Consider the following 21351-nt stretch of genomic DNA (forward strand, 5'->3'; position numbering starts at 1 on the left):
TGAGATCCTGCCAGGTGCTACGAGCTCTCCACGCGGGCTTCTCCTATCCAGGCTGAACGCCAACTTTCTCAGCCTGAATCATCCGTCACCAAACCATCTTGAAAACACCAAGAGCATCACTACCCTCACTTCTTTAAGAAACGCGATCAGGGCAACCGAGCCTCATGGGTGCGCGTTACCTTCCCCCATCCACGCGCATCCTTTGCCCTCCTACTCCCTCTTTTTCCCTTCAGGGCCCAGCTGCTGCTCCCCAGCCAGGCTGCCCAGTTCAGTGGGGCCGACGGTGGCCCAGCCCGTCTTCACACGCACCTCCGCGGCCCCGTTTGTTTCCCGCGCGGCCCCGTTTGTTTCCCGCACGGCCCCGGCTCCCGGCCCGGCGGCGCGGCTCCCCAGCAGCGCCCGCCCCCGGGCGGCGGAGCGCCGCGGCTGCTTCCGGGGCAGCGGCCCCGCGCCCATTGGGCCGCGCGGCCGATTTGAACGCGGCCGCCGCGCCCCGGCCCGGCCCCGCCACAGCGGCGGCGCTCCCGGACCGCGCTGAGGGGACGGTGGCCGGGGGCCCTGCGCGGCCGCAGCCGGGAGCGCTCGGCGGTAATGGGAATGCCGATTCCGGCTTCTGGGAGTTAGGGGCGGCTTCGCAGGGGTTTTGGCTTGTTCGGGCTGTTTCGCTGGGAGCGCCAGGTATGGTCCCTTGGAAAGCTCGCAGGGTGGGGAGAAAGGAAAGCCTCCGGAGAGATTTTACTGGCCCCCACGCCGACTTGCTGCCCACCTGTTTCATCCTCTGTGAGCCACACGTGACTTTCACATTATGAAGTGCCTTGTCCCCTTCAAACATTTTGGAGAGCGAGAAGCTGCTGTTGCAGTCGTGCTTGTTCCCCGATGTGCCCCGTCCTCCCTGCCCCTCGGCCACACTTCCTCACTTGGTACCGTCGTACCGATAACCAGAAAACGAACGGGCCGTGGGCTCTGCCTCAGCTTTATGGAAAAAGGTCAAAGGTTGAGTTTTGTCTTCTGGAAGTAAACGGAATGGGTATGGCTCCTGTATTGTCACTGCAGTGTTAGGGAACTTTGTTTCAGAAAATAACAGGTTTAAAGGCAAGTTTGTACCATGTTGTCATGTATCTTGTCTTGATAAATGCGGGAAAGTGAGAGAGACTAAAACATGACATAGTCCAATTATAGTCAGAGAAGATAATGGTTTATATAATTAAAAAAAAAAACCTCAAATTTAAAAAAAACCGGAAAAATGCTATACTGGTAAGAAAAGTGTTTAGAGTTGTCTGTGTTAGTAAGTCTTAGAAATATTAAATCTCTTTTTTTCCAGGTTTAAGACATCCTCATAGACATTCATCTGAATGTATAGCAAATGCAGAAAGTACTGAAGACACTCTGAAGCTGCATTTAGAGACAAAGACTGTCATATTTGTGATAACATTCCTTTATGTTGGCATAACGTACAAGGAAAGTAAGGGCTTCATGAAGGCGTGACATGCATAAGCACTTTTAACTCCTTCACAGTTGCTCTGTCACAGTAAGGCAAGTTCGGTTTAGTTGGAAGAGTTTATTCTAGGAACTTGGTCTTTAAGAAGATACGACAGTGTTTGCACAGCTTGTTGAGAGGTGAAGACATATGCAAATGCCTCTGGTGTAGTTATATTCGTTTTTCTCTCAATTATCTTTATCTTCTACTCTGCACAATGGTTACTTTCCGGGAAAAAATTTTACACTTGGTTAAGTGTTTCAGAAAACAATGGCCTTTATTTTCCAACTCCGAAAGGACTACTGTATGTGGAGCAGACTGCATGTTGATGGCGTTACAACTGTCCATGGCTGAAGTCAATAAACAGGTTAGCATTCTTTTCAGTATGTTCTTGGTACACCTCACACTTGGTTTCTTTGCTGCACTTAGTGCTTAGGCACCAACTTGAAATGACTTTTTTGGCCACTTCCTTGCTGTTTGTTAAAATGAGGTGTGTCTGAGGGCCAGATGCAGGCAAGAAAATCAATATGATTAAGTCCACTACTGAAGCAGAGTTAGAAAAAGGAACTGCAAGACAGATGGGAGGATAGAAGTGCTTTATGTGTATATTTCAGGTCCAAACTTTAAACACTAGTGTATTTCTGCTGACTGTGTAACTCCTCTTTATTTCCATCCAATGTTTCTTTTGTGCTATCAGTCAGGGTGGGAGAACTATGGTATTTGAGGTGCATTTTTTTTCTGAATGCTCCAAAAATATTTTTTGAATGACATGTGAAGAACACAAATATAAAACTGATTTGGTATGGTTTGTGTGAGTTGTACTTGCCACAGTCCATTCTTGCCTCCTGCTTTTCCTGATACTTGTCAGGTGAAGACCTATATGTGAGTACGTACCCAGTACCAGTAGGAGTTATATGGCTTTCTTTGTGTGTGTATGTGAAGTGTCTGTCGAATGGTGAAGAGGAGATATAACCCTAAAGAGTCTATGAAAGAAGTGCTGTGGCTTGTCAGAGCTGGAGGATGTCTGAAACATACCAGAAACAGTTGCAATGTACAATTAGGCCTTTGCCTGTGTCTCATCCAAGGAGAACAACTGCAATACCTGTTTAAATAAACCAAAGATACCTTTTTAGGTCAAATTAACCTAATTATTGATGAAAACAATACTGACTGTTGTTGGAAGACTTACTCAAGTGTTGCATAGTAAGTCATATATGTAGTACAAAGATTTAGTTTAAGAAAACCAGAAGGAGCATACCAAATCAACAAACATACCACAAATAACAGAGCCACATCGAAGTGAAATCCCATAGTGAGTAAAAAACCCAAGTGCTTCAGTTTGTGGATCAGAAATAAATTTGTAGTCTAAAATGTGCAGACTAGGAGTATCTCTTGTCTAAACATTAAGTCATCCCCCACTGTTCTAAACATTATAGTACGGATACTAGAATGCCAAGATACTACATTTGTAGTTCTTGGAATGTACTCACAATACCTGTGTAGATTAAAATGAGAAAACTAGTGTGCATCAAAATTAACTCTTGGAAAACAGATAAAAGACAGTAATGTAAAACTGCACATGGAGGCAATCACTGTCATGTCTGTTGTGATTCTCAAGGGAGAACTGCAAACTGTTTTCCAAAGCCAGCTCCGGGAACTAAAATGTGTTCTGTTTTATGCCAAAACTTACAGACATGTAAAGGTTATGGTTCATTGTTCCCTTACAATATTTTTTTTTCCTTTCTGTAGGGGTAATTAGCTTAGTCTACTTTCTCCTTTTTTTCCCATCTTCTAGATAATATCCCTATCTTCCATAAATACCTTTTCTTTCAGAGATGATCAAACAAAAATTATTGCAGTTATTTTCAACTAATCTAATTTTGAAATGTTTAGCTTTGCCTTCAGAGCTGAAGAAAGAACAAATTTTCAAAAACCTGATTTGTTTTTTCTGATTATACTAGTTGGTCTAATAAGACAAACCTTGGCTTGTATATGTGGATTAAAACTATTTTAGTGTTTGCATGTGCTGCCTCTGAAGCACAATTTCTTTAGATGGTATTTATTTTGATGTTCAGTCTTAAAGCAAAATATGTCTTGTTTGTTTTGTTCAGCACTGAAACTTCAAATGAAGATGCAGAGTATTACAGTTGTAGGCATGTCCCTTAGCACCTGTAGAATGGAAATTGTTTAGATAAAGTCAATTACTGCAATAAAAATAATTTCATTAACAGGCTGTTGAGCAGCCATATTGAGAAAAACCCAATACATCCAAGCTATCACAAACAACCAAAATACACTTCTCTTCTTTTCAAAGCCTGGACAGTTTTAGTGGATTTGGTGTTTTAACTGGTACCTGTATCCATAGTGGAAATGAAAAATAACAAAGCTTTTTGGAGTACTCTATAAAAGTTTAAAAGCTTCATAATCTATGAATCTTAAATTTCACCAGAATGAGGGTAGCAAAAAATGTGATAAACCCTGATCAAACAGCAGGGGTGAAAGAAAAAAAAAAAAAATCTATGCTCTGAATCACTCTGAAAACACTTTGGTTTGTAGAACATTGTAGCCATTTTGCATAAGGTCTGTGGTGGAAGCAAATATCTTTCACCTAGATTGATTACTATAAATCTAAAATCTAGGAACATTTTCAAGGAGAAGGACCTTCCTCAGGGTTTGACAGTGCTAACAGTTTTCAGGATGGAGTTCAGTTGAGAGTAATTGCTTTAAGTTTACTGTTATGTTACCTGTGGATCAGAAGGGATAGAAGATGAGTGATTAGGTCAGATAATCAGCTGTCATTTTCAGACTATGGTTGTTTTAGTTAATGGGATAAGAAATGGAATAAAACTATTATTATTTAATAATTGTTTATCATAATAGTTATTATAAAACAATTATTTTTCCAGAATCTGCTGGTTTAAATTGTGCAACTAAAATGGGCTGTCAGTCTCTTCTAGAATGAGAGCTTTGATACTGGACGAAAAACTGCTTTATTGTTGATTTTAGAAATGTATCTTCCCTTTAGATATTTGTGTTTGTATATTTCTGATTTTGTTTAAAAGCAGTTTTGGTGTGTGTTTTAGTTCTGTGCTTCCATGAGTGCATTTTGTATGCTGACTGAAAAATATTATGTTCTGTTTTGTGTCTTGTATTTCTTGAAATGATTTCCCAGATTGTCCTGCTTCCATGTTGGCAAATGAAGAAAAATGGAGTTTAACAGTGTTACTCCCTTAAACTGTCTCCCTTTTGGTAATGAGACACTCCTAACTAACTTTGTAGCAATTTTATGTGATATGTTGCTTGTAATTCGTTGTAATGGTTCTATTAAGAGAGGTTGTCTTGGCTTTTCTTCAGCATGATTAATTTTTCACAGACTCACAGAAGGGTTGAATTTGGAAGGGAACTGTGGAGGTCATCTTATCCAGCCTCTCTCAAATAGAGCAACCTGACAGTGCCAGTTGTCCAGGACTATGTCCAAGTGTCTTTCAAATTGTCTCTGAGCATGGAGACTCCATAACCTCCCTGAACAGCCTGTGCCACTACTCAGGCATTCTCGAAGTGTTTCCAGATGTTCTGTGTGTGTCTCAGTTTGTGCCCGTTGTCTCTGCCCCTACCACTGGCCACCTAAGGAAAGAGCCTGGCTCTGTCGTCTTTGCATCCTCCCTTCATATATTTGTATGCATTGAGGAGATCATTTCTTCCTCTTTTCACCAGACTAAACTGCCCCAGCTTTCTCAGCCTTTCCTCGCGTGAGAGGGGCTCCTGTCTCTTAATGAAGTCTGTGGGTGATATGTGAACTTTCTTGGACTTTGCTCCGGTGTGTCTCTGTCTCCCTCATACTGAGGAGCCCAAAACTGCACACAGTATTAAATGTGGTCTCACTAGTGCTGAGTAGCCTTGTCTACACTTCTTCTTTAGAAAAGAATTTGGAGTAATAAATATTTCCCAGGATTTTTTTTAAAGGAAATTATATATTGAGGCTGTTGTACTCTTTCCCATACCCTGTGTAATCAAATTGTAACTATAAGATAGTTTCATGTATTTTTGTTTTGCTTAACAACTGGGATTGTTTTAATGGTGTTAAAACTCTTGCTATGTAAGTCTTGATGCATCTTCCCTAGCTTATCAATAGGAGTTTTTCTTCTCCCTCCTACCCCTTTTTCTATAGTATTACAGGTATAATTTGTGGTAATTGCAGGTGTTTTGAGGGGTAGAAGAGGAAGCAAGAATGTGTGGGGTTTTTGTTCTTTCATTTGTTTCTGACCAGTGGAGTTCTACATTTTCAATCTTGTGTTTTTATTACCACTCTAATTGATAGCATTTGCTTTAGAAAGTTCTGGTTTGTTCTTTGGGTGAATGCAATTTTTACTTTGCGTATTTCATGATTCTGCTATTCTACTGACCCATATATCCAATACCTCTCTAGTCCTCCTTATACAGAGCATACCTCTACTCTCTTGTGCCCTGGTACTTTTTCTCTTGACACCCCCCCTTACCCACCCAAAGAAAAAGGTGTTGAGTACCCATGCCATTGTAATTTTATTTATTATTATTTTACAATATTGTCATTTCCTTAGGCTTAGACTATTGGCCTGTAACTTCATGTTGCAGTAATAAAGCAGATGGGACTCACAGTTTCTTCATGCAGAATAGCTAATTCTTTATTCACAAAGCTCATGTTTATAGGAAATATTAGAAGGCATTGTGTTAAACCTAACTGGTAAGCTCTACAGTGACAGTTTATTGGTTGGTAAGGGCTATTGTATATGTCTATCAAATTTGCTCTCTCTAGGGGTTTTTATATATTTTCTTCACTGATTCTCATGGGGACAGATTCATAGTTTATGCAGGTGCAAACTTGTTTTTCCCTCCAAGAGTAGGTTGCTGTGTTAATGGACTTTTTGTTTCCAAGATTGTTTGGCATGGGAACCTAGCTACCTGCACTTAGAAGTAAAAGATAGCTGTTAATTCAGTAGAGCAAGGCCTGATTTTATAAAACCTTTCTTTCATAATACCTTTTACTTGTCTGTAACACCTTCACTGCTCCTGCACTTCACAACCTAACGACTGCCAGATGTCCACGCACTTGTATTCACATGAACCAGTTTTTCAATCTGTGCACAATGTTATCAGCATGATGGGAAACTTGTTAAAAATGCTGCTTTATCCTACCTTAATTTGCTTTATGTACCACAGTTTGGAAACCCCTCTGCTGTGTGAGAGTGTAGGGAAGCAACGAAGGCTGAGCAGGACTAGAGGTGACAAGTGTGCAGAATTGCATAACTCAAGGACAAAACCAGAAAACAATGCTGCAGTCCAGGAGTATGCCTGGAAAGAATAGACCCAGCACAGGGGTGGTGGTTAAGCACAGCAGTCTTTTGCACACATTCCTAAAAGGGTTGGTGAGCATTTATTTGGGGAAGGTGGAAGCCAACATTTTGATGCTGAGATTCATAACTTTGTTTTTTAAAACAATTTGTTGTGAAAATAGAAATTGATTTGCTAAGTAGCTAGCACTAGAAAACTTACAGTACCTACAAAATAGTAAAAAATGGTGTCTTTAAGCATGAAATGTTGCTGCTGGATTTCAGACATTCTAAAATAAGTGTCCTAAGTTAATATGCTGCATTACCTGGAAGTGAAGATGCTTTATAATACCTTATTATAATGCCTATTTCTATGAAATGAAATACTTTCTCTGCCTATAATAGAATGAAAACATGGGACTTTTTGAACTTCCTTAAGCTATTAGCCAGTTGACAAATGCTTACTGTAAAACACCACAGTATTTTTAAAATTAATTTTAAAATCAGAGACTTGACAAATTGACTGTTTAAGTAATGGAATACGCCACCACAGTGGATGCCTGATCACAAAGGTTAATATCTGGAATGCAATATTTGTATTTAAAATATTTTTGCAGTACTAGCATAAACTTTGCTAATCTCTGCAGGCCTTTGATCTGGTGAGGAAAGGTTTTGATTTATTAGATACCATATGAAGTTGTACTTTAGCTTGGTACTCCTGAAGCATTTTGATTCAAAATAAAGTGAGAAAACAACATTTTTTCCACATCTACTGCTGCTTTGATCTGTTTAAATTGGGTTATAATATGATTATATGTTTAATTTTTTGAGGGGCTGAAATAAAAATCAGATACTTTTCAGAAAGCACATATGCAGTTTTAATATTCTGATGATATGTGGAATAATATGTAAGTTTAAAGCTATTTATCATAACCCATGCACAAGTTAGAAGGCAGAAAAATGCTCTGAAGGTAAAATGTGTGAGTATGAGTGTTCTTTAATTTTCACTCCTAATTCTTTGCCTAGACAATATAAAAATAGTTGGCTTTCAGGATTTTGGAATTGTGTATTTAATGAGGTCTATTGAGAAAGTTGTGCTAAATATCCTAGAACCCAAAGGAGGGATCATTTGGACTGTAACAACCTAAATTATTAGAATTTCTCATGTTTTCTTATTTCATATGCTGCTAATGGTGTTTATAAGTAATTAATTTGCTCAATGTGGAAATGTAATGAAATAGAATGAAACCTTTGCTCTAGACAGGAGCCATCTGCCATTATGGACAGTGCAAAGCAAGGCTTGTAACTTGGTCACAGGCATTTATCTCATGGTACATGGTGAAAAGCACCTTTTTTGCTGCTAGATATTGGGGAATGCTTTAGATACCGGTAGTGTGGACAAAAGTTTACCAGCAGGAATTGGGGACTGCTACTCAGTTTAAAGATCAGGGTGTGGACAAAAATAAGGAAGATGAGTTGTGAAAGAGAATTTAAGAGTCAGTAGTTGGAGGAGAAGGCAAAGGGGCACATGGAATATAATCTAATAATTTTGACAGGAAGGGTACAGTCTATACTGTATGGTTAATGTTAATTATAGTAGTAGTAACAGAGGGGTGTGCATGGTTCTAATGTAATTATTATAACTGTGTAGCAGCACTGTCAATGTTATGATGAAGTATAACTGTACTAACACAAGAAAGAAAAGCTTTTTTTAAGTGACATGTTTTCCCAGTCAACTGCTTGAAACAAAGTAAGGGAGCCATATTTACTGCCTTTTGGAAATAATTGCCTGCCATGCTGAAAACAATTTCTGCAAAAGTAGTTCTACATCATTCACTGTATTTTCTTATGTAAAATTTGATATACATGCCTGCTACTTTGAAGATCAGGAACAAATACTGACAATATAACAAAATTCAACTGTAAATGCAAAGCAGTGGAAGAGCCTCAACTATAAGTAAGACTTTGTGATAAATTTAGGTTATGATAGATTTTCAAATATGTATGCAGCCTGTTTTAAATTTATTTTCACAGCTATGCTGAATATGAAATATATATTTTTTGCTTTTTTTTTGGTTCTATTAGTACCATGGAGACTTCACAGTATCACTTAGTGATGTGTTGGAAACTTGGAACTATTTGTTACGTGACAAAATGGGATTATATGAAAACATGCAAGAACCTGAAAATTATGCTGAAGTGAAAAAAGGCTATCATGCCTTCTTAGCAAGAAGCAATATGTTAGATTTAATAGACATATATCAGAAGTGCTGTAGTCTCGGACTTTTAGCTGAAGATGAAAGCATATCTCCTGTAAGTATTATGTTTGACCTCTTATGTTTTGATGTATTTTTTGGTTCCAGTTATGGATTTATGACACTTCTAATTATACATGGGAGCTCTGGATTATTCACAAGTGACTTTGTTTCTCTGTTGGGGAAGCACTTGAGTTTAAATTACTAAATATTATAAAGGGATCTTAAATTCACTCAAAAATTATTTCTCTGTTGTTCTGCTGGATTGTGAAGTCCCACAACTCTTCTATGAATAAATGACTCCTTGCCATAAATTGGACTGAGGAATAAACTCTAGAGATTTGATAAAACTGAAACAAAGACTAATAATTAATATGTGATGGAGTTTTGGTTGTATGTTGATGTGCAGCCAAAATATTTTTAATGATTGCCATTTTGAAAACACCATTCTCTGTAAATGAAACTTCTGTAAAATACATGTATTTGCATGTTTGGTGTGGTTTTTTTTCTGAAGTTTCAATTCAGCCACATTCAGTCACAGCTCTGTTGTAGTTTATTTCAGATCTTTTGTATCGTTGGGGTTTTTAATGTGTTGTTCTTTTCCTCCTGCTTTTCATGGGGAAGATAGACTTGGGTGGGTTAACAAGCTCTTCCTAAACTTGGCAAAACATATTCAGTTTTCTCTAAAATGTAAGCAGTGGCTTTTAGAGCAAGTGCATAACGTAACTTTGTGTTAATTTCTAAGTTAATTTTAATCTTACACTTCATTTCTCTACTAGAACAGTTGTACTATTGAAGATTAAAACTAAAAGTAGGTTGTAAGGGCTGTGCTAACCTCAAACACTAGCAAAGTGACAGAGATAGGTTTACATCAGGTTTTAAAACCACTTTTGCTTTCTAGACATCTGCGTGTTTAAGTTTATTCTGGTCTTTTTATTAAAGGTTCAACTGTTGGAATTTATTTCTGGTGTAATGAGTGCACAAGAAGATAATGGTTCCGTTCTTTCTACTCCTATGCAAATCAATAGGCAGGGCCAGGAGGTAGGTAAAAATGAAGGTAAAAATTATTTTTGTCTTGTAATGTTCTGTATCTATTGAAAAGATTAAATATAATGTAGATTTATTTTCCAATTGTAATTCAAATGTGGCTGGGTTAAAAACAATAAAACCTGTGTATCCAAACTGTATCCCTTGAGTATATTGTAGGTGTGTATGGGGCTATGTGCTGAAATTCATATTCTGGAACACACTCCAGAATGGAAGGCACTTGATGTAGAACAAATTTTTCTACAAATACACCATAGCTCAAGCATTTTCTTGACTGAGCATTAAATAAATGAAGTAATCTCCTTTGATTTCATTTTATTAGCTTTTACTCCCTTACATATGGAAGAAATCCGAATAGCCACTGTAGTGGTAGCTGTAGCAAAACAAGGTTTGGCTGGCTCAATAGACGACTTGACTCTTTCCCTTTACCCTTTCAACCACCAAAATAAAAATCTGAGTATTTTCAAGCTGTGTTTGAAATGCTGAAGCTTTAGTCATAACCAAACTTGCTTTTCTCATAATAAATGGCAATTTTGAATCAATATTTGGGTATAAATCAAAATATTTTTATGAATATTTTATATCAAAATATCTTCTGAACTGAGGTTCTGCCCTGAACAGCACTTCTACCACTCTCACAGTGGTTTTCTTGCTGCTCTGACTTGTGCAGTAAAATTATTCTTTGCTCTTTTTTCTTCTTCTGAGGACTGTCTTTGCAGACTGTCCCATATACATGTTTGGTTCTGTAACTATATTTTGTTGCATATGTACTGTCGTATGAGAAGATAATCCATAGCAGGTATAATTTTTTTTTCTCTACTTGCAGCAAAACTACAAATACTTCTCTTCTGGGGTTGATGTTCTCACAGGGTCCAGAACAGTGCTGCCATATTGGCAATTACAATATTATATATTGGTTATATGGGTGGGGTTGGGTCACAATTTGTGTCTGAAAGCCAAGAGAAAAAATTACTGAATCTGTGCCAGAGCTGGCAAGTAGTTTAAAACCTTAGTCTTTTTGAAGTTAATGACAAATTCTTACATGGTTTAATGGTGCTAATATTTGCCTTGAGATAGCAAAAGGATGTCGCTGAGGAGGTTTCTAAACAGAAATTTATAACCAATTTTAATAACCCTCAAACACCTTGTGAATATTCAAGTACCATATATGCAGTTCTAACTTATTTATCATGTTTGTTTTCATTAAGACTTCTAGAATCCTCATGCATAAAGTAGCACTTTGAAATGATGCAAGGTGAATTCTTACTCTTCCAAAAATTACATCGGTACATGTCTAATTAACTTTAAAATAAAGTGGAACATAATTTAGCAGCGGGGTGACCAACTTGTGTGATGTTTTCTCATGCAGGTGACAGTCCTGGCAAAGAAGTCTGTCTGTTCATATTTAAGCCTTTTGGTGAATTCTAAGGATGATGTGGCATTGGCTCATATTCTAAATGTTCCTGACAGAGGACTTGGTAGAGAAGCCTTCACTAACCTGAAACATGTCTCGCAGGAGAGAAAAATGTCCATTTTCCTGGTATGTGTCAAATGATTCTTACTGGAGTTCAGGGTCAGTGAAGTAGATCTCCAAACAGAGAATGTGGATTTAATCTAATATGCAACTCTGATGTTTGCAAACCAAGTTAAATATCACCACGAAAACAATTTTAAAGCTAAAAAGACAAGAGATTCTGTGGGGAGGAACAGGTGCTTATTTGGTCATGGGATCTCAAGATACACACCGAAGCTATTTTTTGTGTTTATGACAAGAATTCTAAATTGGAATCTTGCAGTAGTTGTTGTCAGCACAGAGCCATCTCAAAAATAGCTGAAGTAAGGTAAATAAGAATTCTTTCTCCAAAGAACCTCTGTAGTCCCTCATGCCCAAAATAGTCATTACATTTCACATGCAGTGTAACCTCAGTGCAGAGGTAATGGCAGTCTGAGTTAGAAACAGTATGGCTATGTAGTCACTGAAGCAACTGCATTCTCAAACTTTTATGGTTGAATAAATAAGGAAAATTTGTGAAATCTCAGTTCCAGGTTTAATTATTTTAGCTCCTAATGCTCTGTTAACATTGTAAAAAAAAATGTGTTTGGACTGGATTTACCATATCCTCTTCACAGTTGCCAGAGGGGAAACTTGTCTGTGTAAAGAAGTCATCTTTTCTGGCATCTGTGTCTTATAGAAATCTTGAAAACTAGAGTATTTTCCATTGGGAAGGCAAGGTCCTCTGAACTGTGTACTTGATCCATAGGGAATCTTTAGCACTAAGACGGGAATACTGGCAGGTTTACTTTATATGCTAGAGTAATTCCAGTTTTCCTCTTTCCATTCATGTACTCTGTTAGCTCTGTACTCTGAAATTAAAATTCATGTGTAGAATTAACATTACTGCATCTGTGTGAAGTGCATTGGATTGTTCTCCTTACTTTCACTTTCCTGGACAACTGCTGCTAGGGTTTTTACTGTTGCCTTAAAATTTTGGGGTTGTACTTTAAGGTATGCTTTTGGCACATCTTTCCATTTTTTTAGAGCATATAAAAAGATATGGATACTCTCAGAATTACAGAAGCCTTAGCTGTCATTACTTTTTATAAGATTTTTGATAAGATTTGAGTATATATTTGCATCTCTGAAAATTATTATAAGCTGAAGTCAGCTTTTACGTGCTCAGGTTAAAATTGTCCTTGGGTCATAGAGAGCACTTTGAATACAGGAATAGTTTTTGTGAGGCCAGCAGGAGCATTTTAAACAGCCACAACAACAAAAGAGTTCTGTGCCATGATTTAATAAGTTTTTTGTCCTAAGCTTTCAAAAGGGTGATGTAAACATCAAATTGGCTGGGTTATTTTTACTTTGGCTTGTGTTTTCTTTTTTTTAATATGATTTTACTATTTAAATATTGATCTTGCAAATATTTATGGTGAGATGTACAAAGCTTGCAATGAAGAGCCATTGTTTGATTTCAGGTAAGTTATTTCTGCTATCAGCCAACAACAATTTAGAGACGTGTAGGAAAGACTTCAACATATGTACAATCCATGTCTGTCTACAGTTTGATATCTCTGACTATTTCTCCTAACAGATGGCAACATCTTTTATCCGGACCATAGAACTTGGAGGAAGAAACTCTGCATCGTCTTTGTATGATCCTTTAAGAGCACATGTAAAAGGGCTTTCCAGCTTTGTTAATTTTATTGACAAGCTGCAAGAAATTATTGGTGAAATCTTAAATACAAGGTAATAGATTTTCTGTGAGATTTTTGTCTAGATGAGCCCATCTTTTTCTTTTGCTTGAACAAAAGAAAATCAAATTATCTACTTTACTAAATAATTCAAAGTAAATGTTTATTTGAAAATATAATTGAAAAACAGTTGGGGTAAGCTTATAAATTTTTGAAGTTTTTTTAAATATTAAATCATTATCAATTCTATGTCTGTATGGTGATTTGGTTACTTCCCTAGTTGTAAATGAAGTTACAGAGATTTCAGTCTTGTGAGTCTAGTACATAAACTATGTTCCTTGCTTCTTGCTAGTTAATTCCTTCCTTTTGGTTATTTCATTCTGTTTATTCTTATGTAAAGGACTATTTTTGCTAACAAATGACAATGTAGATTATTTAGCCTTTTCTTTCTATCATTTTAGTTATATAAGTGAAGCATAAGAACTATATCTTAGGGAGGCTCTGGTGGAGTTGCAAACTGATTTTGAATACATTTGAAGATCTGAAGTTACTCTTTTGAGCAGGCTTATAAATGTGTGCTTAATTAGAGAAGTGTAAATGTAACACAGGGGTTTGAATTGGTAAGTGCTGGCATTATTACAGAGAGAAGAGTTATTTTCTTAAGCTGTATAGAAATTAGTAATTTTGTCATTTACAATCAGTATTTTTTCCATACAAAACTTTGGCAAATCAGCTATAATAGTTCTGTCCTTGATACTAAATAACATTTTTTTAAAAAAAGTTTGAATTGAATCTAATCCTCACAGTGGAAAACAAAAAGTTATAATTAAGCATTATTTAAGTCAATGTTCAGTTTCCATTGAAGCTGGAAGTGGGAAGTATTTCTGAAGTTGTTTTGCAGTTTTGTCTTGTTTTTTTTATTCTGCTTCTTTGTTCTTTCGTTTCAATGTCCTGGATGCCAGAGACATACTGTCTGTGCTGATGATTAAAGAAAACTATTAGCTCAACATATAGTATATGCTATTTTTCTTTGTTTAAATAATATCTGGCACTGTATATTGATAAAAAATGAGAAATAGAAAAATATTTATGTGCATGAACTTTTTAGGATGAAAAGACTTTTTCAGGCAAATGCAGTTCAGAAAAGTGTAACATAAAATGCTGTATCTTGTTAATTACTCCTTTTTTTAAAAGAGAATGTTTATATGTGAGAAAAATGCAAGTGGGATAGTTGCTGGCTTACCAGTTACCAGTTTCTCGCTGGGTGAATTCTCTAGAGCTTGGGAATGCTTTATAGCATTCAGATATTTATTGTGTAGCTTTCCCTGCTGCACCTGTAGTGCCATTTATTTTGGGATATAAATCTTGTTAATGTCAGATTCTGGTGTGTGCATTAAATTGGCTGTACATATGTAAGTATTGCTCTGTCTTGCTGACCAAGTTGGAAGGTGGCTGTACTGTGCTATTTGTACTCCATATGGGCTTTATACCCTCACAGTGTAAAATGTTTATCTATGTATCTACAGATGTTTCCAAGTGTTTGGTATGTCACATGGATTGAGGACTGTGTGTCCTGCCTGTCATGTGGTATTTGTTGAGAGTTTCAGAGGATCCAGTTCTATGCAAAAAATTTTCTCTAGTTTGTTACTGCTGCAAAGTAAAGACCAGAGGGGGAAAAAGTCAACAATGCAGGAAATTCCTGAGTTGTTTCATCTGTAGGAGACCACTAAGAAATCCAAGAGCAAACTAGACAACCTGTCTGCTGTATTGCTGTTTCTCTCATGCAGAGATTAGCCAATCTACATTAACCAGACCTCTGTATTGGCTATGCCACAAGAAAAATGCTGCATTTTTTACTTAATGATTAGAGATCTTTTATTTGTTTATTTTTGTTAGTGGCGATCTTATGAAATTTGTAATTCCACAAAATACAAAGTAGCCAAAGAAATGGTGGGACACATTGAAAAGAGGCTTTCTTCATCTACCCGATTCCTTTGCTTTGGGAATCTAGAAACCAAATTGAAGACCTTGGACAGCGGTGGGAAGTGCTTAAGAATATTTTGAACTTCCTTGGTTGTGCAGTATCTATCTGCTAACCTGTGGAGAATAAAAAAATATTTCTCATCTCCCCATCATTCAGCTAAGAAAGTGAACAGTAGATTGATGAACAAAGGGAAATCTGTCAAACAGAGTGGAAGTTTCATTAAATTATGGTGATTTGATTCAAATATCTCCTGATAGCAGGAGAAATGGAAAGACAAAATGAAATTTCGTAGTTTCAAGGTGTAGTCACTGAAGACTGAACATGCCTACAAGTCTCTGATGTGTTGAAATTGCCTCTCTTTATTCTCTAGATGTCTAATATTAGAAGACATCACTAATCTTTCAAGAATCAAGCATGAATATTTCATTAATATTTGTGGGTGCGGTAATACTTGTAATGCTAAAACTATTTATAGATTGGTACATCTAAGAATTGGACAATGTTAATGCAGTAAATGGAGAACTTGGATGTTCTACTTTTTTACATCTGTTTCTTGACAAGGAGCATATCAGTGGTTTATTTGTCAGTGAAATGGATGATTATTATGCACCTTAGGATCTGAAAACCCTTTCCTGTTGGTATAAATGAAAAACTGCAGTTCTAATCCATCATTCTGGAAACCCTTTCTTTAAAGCCAGAAGTCCTGAAATGACTTTTCCCAAGTTTGTTAGAACTGAAGGCCAGAAGGTCATTTGTCACGTTGGTTACTGTGCTCCATGGTTAGTATGGGGGGATGTGTGGGGTGCGCGTTCATATACATAGGCTTTAACAATGCCCACTGATTTTGTAGATGGCGAAGTTGGGAGGTTGGCAGCGTGTTTTCCCCACAGCTGGGCGCTGCCCTCGGCGCAGCCAGCGGCCACTGGGTGTCACCATCGCCCAGCTCACGCCGGAGCCGGGTCGTGCTCGCCGTGTCCCGCTCGCCCCATCGGAGCGAGCGCGGTGCTCCGGAGCGGCTCCGCATCGCGGGCCCCTGCAGCCTCCGCAGCCCGCTGGAGCATCACACAGCTCTCCTTCGCCATGTGGATTAATGCTCTCTGCTTCCCCTCGACAGGAAAAATGCTGTTTCTTAGGTGCTTCCATTGGGAAGCCGTGACCGCATCTCGAGGTGCGGTACTATTTGGGGAGAGAAAGCACATTGGACTCTAGATAGACTTGTGCTGGATGTTTGAGTTAATTGGACAGTGTTCACACAGCCCTGGAGGTTTGTGGTCTAAAGTTGCTGGAAAGCTGTGCAAGCATATGCAAAACATTGTATATAGGATTGCTTAAATTCAGGATTATAGAATAATTCAGGTTGGATAGAACATCAGAAAGTTTTTGGTCCAACATCCCACTCAAAGCAGGGTCAATTATGGAGTCAGCTCAGGTTAATCAGGGCTTTATCCAGACAAGCTTTGTACAGGCTCCATCCTTGGAGGCTTTTAATCTCCTTCTTGGCAGCCTATTCCACTGCTTTTGTCCTCACGGTGAAAAGTTGTGGGGTTTTTTTCTTGATATTGAGTTGGGACCTCTCTTATTTCAGTTTATGCCTATTGTCTTTTTTCACTGTCTGTCAACATGAGGAGTCTGACTCCATCTTCTTGGTTGCCACCCTGTAGGTATTGGAAATCTGTTAGTAAATCCCCCTGAAGCCTTCTCTTCTGCAGCCTGAACAAGCTGTTCCCGTAGCTGCTTCTCACAGGGCATGTCTCCTTGACCAGCTTGGCAGCTCTCTGCTGAACTTGCTCCAGTTTATCAGTGTCTTTCCTGGACTGGGGGCCCAAAACTGGACACAGTATTCTAAATTTGGTCCAACAAGTGCTGATTAGAGAGGGATAATCACATTCCTCAGACTACTGGCTACGCTACTGTTGATGCAGCCAAGGATACTGTAGGCCTTCTTTGCTGCCAAGGCATGCTCCTGGCTCGCAGCTCCCTTGCTGAACATGCACCAAGGTTTTATACACAGAGCTGCTCCCTGGCCTGTATCATTGCAAGGGGTTATTCCTTTCCAAGACTTTGCATGTCTTGTTGAATTTCATATGGTTCCTGTCAGCCCATTCCTCTTGTCTGTTTAGGTATCTTTGCGTGGCAGCTCTGCCCTCAAGTGTATTGACTGTTCCATCCAATTTGGTGTCATCTGCAAACTTGAAGAGCATGCAATTTTAGAGTCACTGCCAAAGATAATAGAAAAAAGAACAGGTTTCAGGATAGGCCCCTATATTACTCCATTGTTACAACACATTTGCTGCCTTCTGAGCATGATGATCCAACCAGTTGTTAACTCCTCTAATTGTCCATCCATCCAGACTGTAACATCAATACTCCTATATTGAATGTATTCTCTGATTCTCAGTGTTGATAAGCCTTGCTACAATCAAGGGAAGTGGCACCCACTGTTCTGTTCTGGTCTGCAAATCGAGTCATTTTATTATAGGGGAAAAACAGGTTGGTCAGGCATAATTTACATTTGATAACTACATGTTTGTAGTTACCATCTATCACCCAATCCTTCATGTGCCCATACATGTGTTCTAAGAAGACATATTGTATTATTTTCCTGAGGAACAAAGTGAGGCTGATGAACTTGTGGTCCTGCATACTGTTCTTTTGGGGGGTTTAGGTTTTGTTGGTTTTGTTTTTGTTTTTTTGGCAATGATTTTCTTTATTTGTCAGGGACCTCACCTGGTCCCCATGACTTTTCAAAGCCAATATAAAGTTGTCTTATGAGGGCATTTCCCTCGTAAGGATCTTAAATTCAATCCATTTCATTCAATGTTCTTGAACGTACTCAGTACTGTCAAGTGAAGCCTGATTTGATCTTTATCCACTGCTGGCAGTATTTTTTCTGAAAAATTCTCCAGTGTGTTGGTAAAGACTGAGGCAAAGAAGGCACACAGGGTACTTCGGTTTTATCTGTGTCCACACTCTTGCAAAATCTGCCTTTCAGCAAAGGTTCCTCATTTTCTTTGTTCATCAGGTGAAGCTCCTTTAACATTCCTTGTATTTCTCAACTCCAGCTGAGCTTTGGTTTTCCTGATAACATCTCTAAATGCCCCTGTGATGCTTCTAGATCGTTTGTAACCTGTCCTTTCTTCACCATTCTGTGTGAAGCTCTTCTGCTTTCAAGCTCTGTCATCAGTTTACTGTTTTAGCCAAGCTGGTCTGCTGTTATTTCTGCATATTTTCCTAAGTATTGTGATGGAATGGTCCTGTGCTCATAATATTATTATAGTATAATATAATTTATGTTATTATAATTAATAACAGCTGGCCTGAGCGCCTTTGCCTATTAGATCTTTCTCACAGGGAATTCAATGGCTGCTTATCAAGACGTATTCTGGGAAGAATACTTGTTTGCTTTTATAGTAACTTTGTCACCAGACTTGGGTAGCAAAACTTGGGATGGAGAATATGAAGAGTCACTCTAGTTTCTTCCACCAAGCTGAAAGAGTAATTTTGGCCAATACAGCAAAAGCAGTAGCAGCAAGATGGAAAAATGTGCTGCAACAGGTTTATATTTTTGCTGTGTTTTTTTTATGGATATAATAACTCCAGAGTATCTAAGGAAGAATCTTCACTTAATGTTGATTAGATTAATAATCTAAATTAGATTAAATTAATAATCTAGAAAATTAGATTAATAATCATATGTCCGTTGTTGGAGGTGGAATTTTTGAGTACTGTGAATGCTTTGATATAGTGTTTTTCTTTTGCAGTTATATTTTAAATCTAGATAAGCACAATGATATGATTTTGTTGAAATTTTGAAATCTAAATGAACATGAACTGCTAGTTTTTTGAAATGTATGCCTATAACCTAAGAAATAAGTCTTTAGATTTGCTTTAACAGCATGGTTACTGCTCTGTTAGAAGCATTTGTATTGTATTGCTTCATAGATTAATTTTTTTCCTGCACTTCTAACCAGGTATATCGATTTCTAGTTGACATCTTGCTGCTTTGTGTTTGAGAATGGAATTACTGCTGCTTTCTTCCTATAGCTCTAAATTAAAATATTGGATAACTGATCAGTTGTCATCAAGTTCTAAATCATCTTTTAAATCCATAATGAGGAAAAAAAGGCTGTGATCTCCTCCTACACCCTGATCACTAGATGTTTGTGATTTATTTTAAGACACTTGTTCCTACTACCTAGGTCAGTTAGCTTTATATTTGTCATCTATTTTTTACCTCTGTTGAAGTTGAAATGAATGATTAAAAATGTTGACCTTAGTATAATAGAATTTTGATATATTCTTTTCTGTTCTTGGAATAGACTTCAGGACTCTGCTTTTTATCAGGTTTTGAATATTGTCCATATCCTCAACATTTTTTTTCCTTGCTTGCGCTATTTTAGTCTTTTCCAAAAAAGATGTATTTCAAGAAAATAAATAGAAGTGCTCCTGCATCATATTAGCTTTTCACACTGTGGCCTGAGTTCTGGAGGATGAGTTTTTGCTGATGTCATTTAGATTTTTGGTAAGCAGGGGAGCTTGTTTATATGACAATGTAAGTGGAAACAAAATAGATAAGGTGTGCTATGAGTTTCTTATACTTCTACATAAGAAAAGATGGTTTGATAAAGCAAATTAGAAAAGGATGAGGTTGGGACTCAGATGATGTAAGGCAAAAAGTGTTCAAGTGGGTACAAGATCTGTTAATATTTTTAGTAGAAGAAACCAGTGACAGAAGATCTGATTTGTCCAGTACCTGGGTAACAGGTGGAGTTTTACACTGCCGTAGTTTTTTTAAACTCTCTTTAGAAGCACTAGTGCAAATAGTGTATTTTTAACATATGATTAATTTTATCTATGTGTAGATGTTTGTTTTTCTCTATCTATGGGACAGGTGAGCTGAATCTTGCTTGGGCTGTCTACTGTTTAAGTGCTGGTTAAGTCTGAGGAAGGTAAGAAGGTAATCTTGCTGTCAGCTGGTCTGAAATACTTGAGTCTTCATGCTGATGGTCATGTTTGGACTTGATCAGATCCATTCATTGAAGGATTGCCATTGTACTACTGATTTCAGGCATCTGTGTTTAAATATTCTTGGGTAGTGGAAGGTGATTGTTTCTAAAGTGTTAGGGTTTTCTTCCATTTATAATTACACTGATGAATTTTCTTTGGCTATTTTTATCATAGAAAATTATAAAATTTTGTTTTCTGGTTGAGTTTGTTTTCAGTTCATGCTTTTTGAACTAAGAAATGTTGCATGTGACTCTGAAGAGAGGCATATTACTAGCTTTTAAAAAATACTGTTTTACAACCTCTGCCATAGTGGCAACTGATAACTATATTTGCTTACTGGATTTGATAAGAGTCCTTCAATATAGTTTAAAAGACTATGGATGTGATGCTGAAGCACTTTATCCTAGAGTACTTCATATCAGTAGCCTGTGATCTGAACGGGACATGACAGAAAACTTTTAGCAGGAGCACTAACTAGAAAGGATAAGGTCTTTGCAATTGCATTAGACAAATGGCATTGCTTTGTTTAATGTATCAGGTTCATTCTTGAATTCAACTAGTTTTTTTTTTGCTTCCCTTTCAGAATTAAAAAGAACAAAAAATCCTTAACTTTTGCTGCTGTAAAAATTATCATAAGAGATGCCCATGTAATTCCATATTTAAAAGAAACCTTTGTGGTCCTTCCAGTTGTTAGGAGCTGCAAAGTGGATAACAGTTTCCAACTTTATTTAATTCCTATAAATGTTTTTTTAGTGCAATATCAGATATTTTAAAGTTCATTCAAATTCAACTGATCTTCTGAGTAATATAATTCTATAAAAGAGTAGTATCAGAGCCATCTCTAACAGGGTGTCATCTTTGTAAGATAAATAAGCAAAACCTCAAACAACCCAGGTGCTTTTTTACCACATTTTCCTTTTATCATCATGCTTTTAGTTAATCTTTTTGAATCTCACTAGAAATGGATCTAGATTCAACATTTTATGTGTATATATATGGATATATATATGACTAATAATACAACTTATGTTCTGGTGTAAAATGGCATAAGTTGTAGCAAGGAATTTCAGTATTAATCCTCAC

At 37.5% G+C, this 21351-nt stretch overlaps 1 protein-coding gene across 7 annotated transcripts in view; it reads left to right on the top strand.

The window, feature by feature from the left end:
* The first annotated feature begins 434 nt into the window (after positions 1 to 434).
* Positions 435 to 21351, top strand: part of PARPBP (PARP1 binding protein) — a 93320-nt gene continuing 72403 nt past the window's right edge. For 2 of the 7 annotated variants that reach the window (XM_086887123.1, XM_023936910.2), the window contains exons 1-6: positions 458 to 678; positions 1322 to 1844; positions 8869 to 9096; positions 9981 to 10079; positions 11455 to 11625; positions 13178 to 13332. In XM_086887123.1, coding sequence (XP_086743249.1) covers positions 1695 to 1844; positions 8869 to 9096; positions 9981 to 10079; positions 11455 to 11625; positions 13178 to 13332 — 803 coding nt within the window. In that variant the 5' untranslated portion in view covers positions 458 to 678; positions 1322 to 1694. Of the gene's footprint in view, positions 679 to 1321; positions 1845 to 8868; positions 9097 to 9980; positions 10080 to 11454; positions 11626 to 13177; positions 13333 to 21351 lie in introns of all 7 variants that reach the window. The other 5 variants (XM_023936919.2, XM_086887125.1, XR_015286300.1 and 2 more) reach the window with 3 other exon arrangements.

The sequence above is a fragment of the Cyanistes caeruleus genome, chromosome 4 (assembly GCF_971803275.1).
Source record: "Cyanistes caeruleus chromosome 4, bCyaCae1.hap1.1, whole genome shotgun sequence".
NCBI classification, from domain to species: Eukaryota; Metazoa; Chordata; class Aves; order Passeriformes; family Paridae; genus Cyanistes; species Cyanistes caeruleus.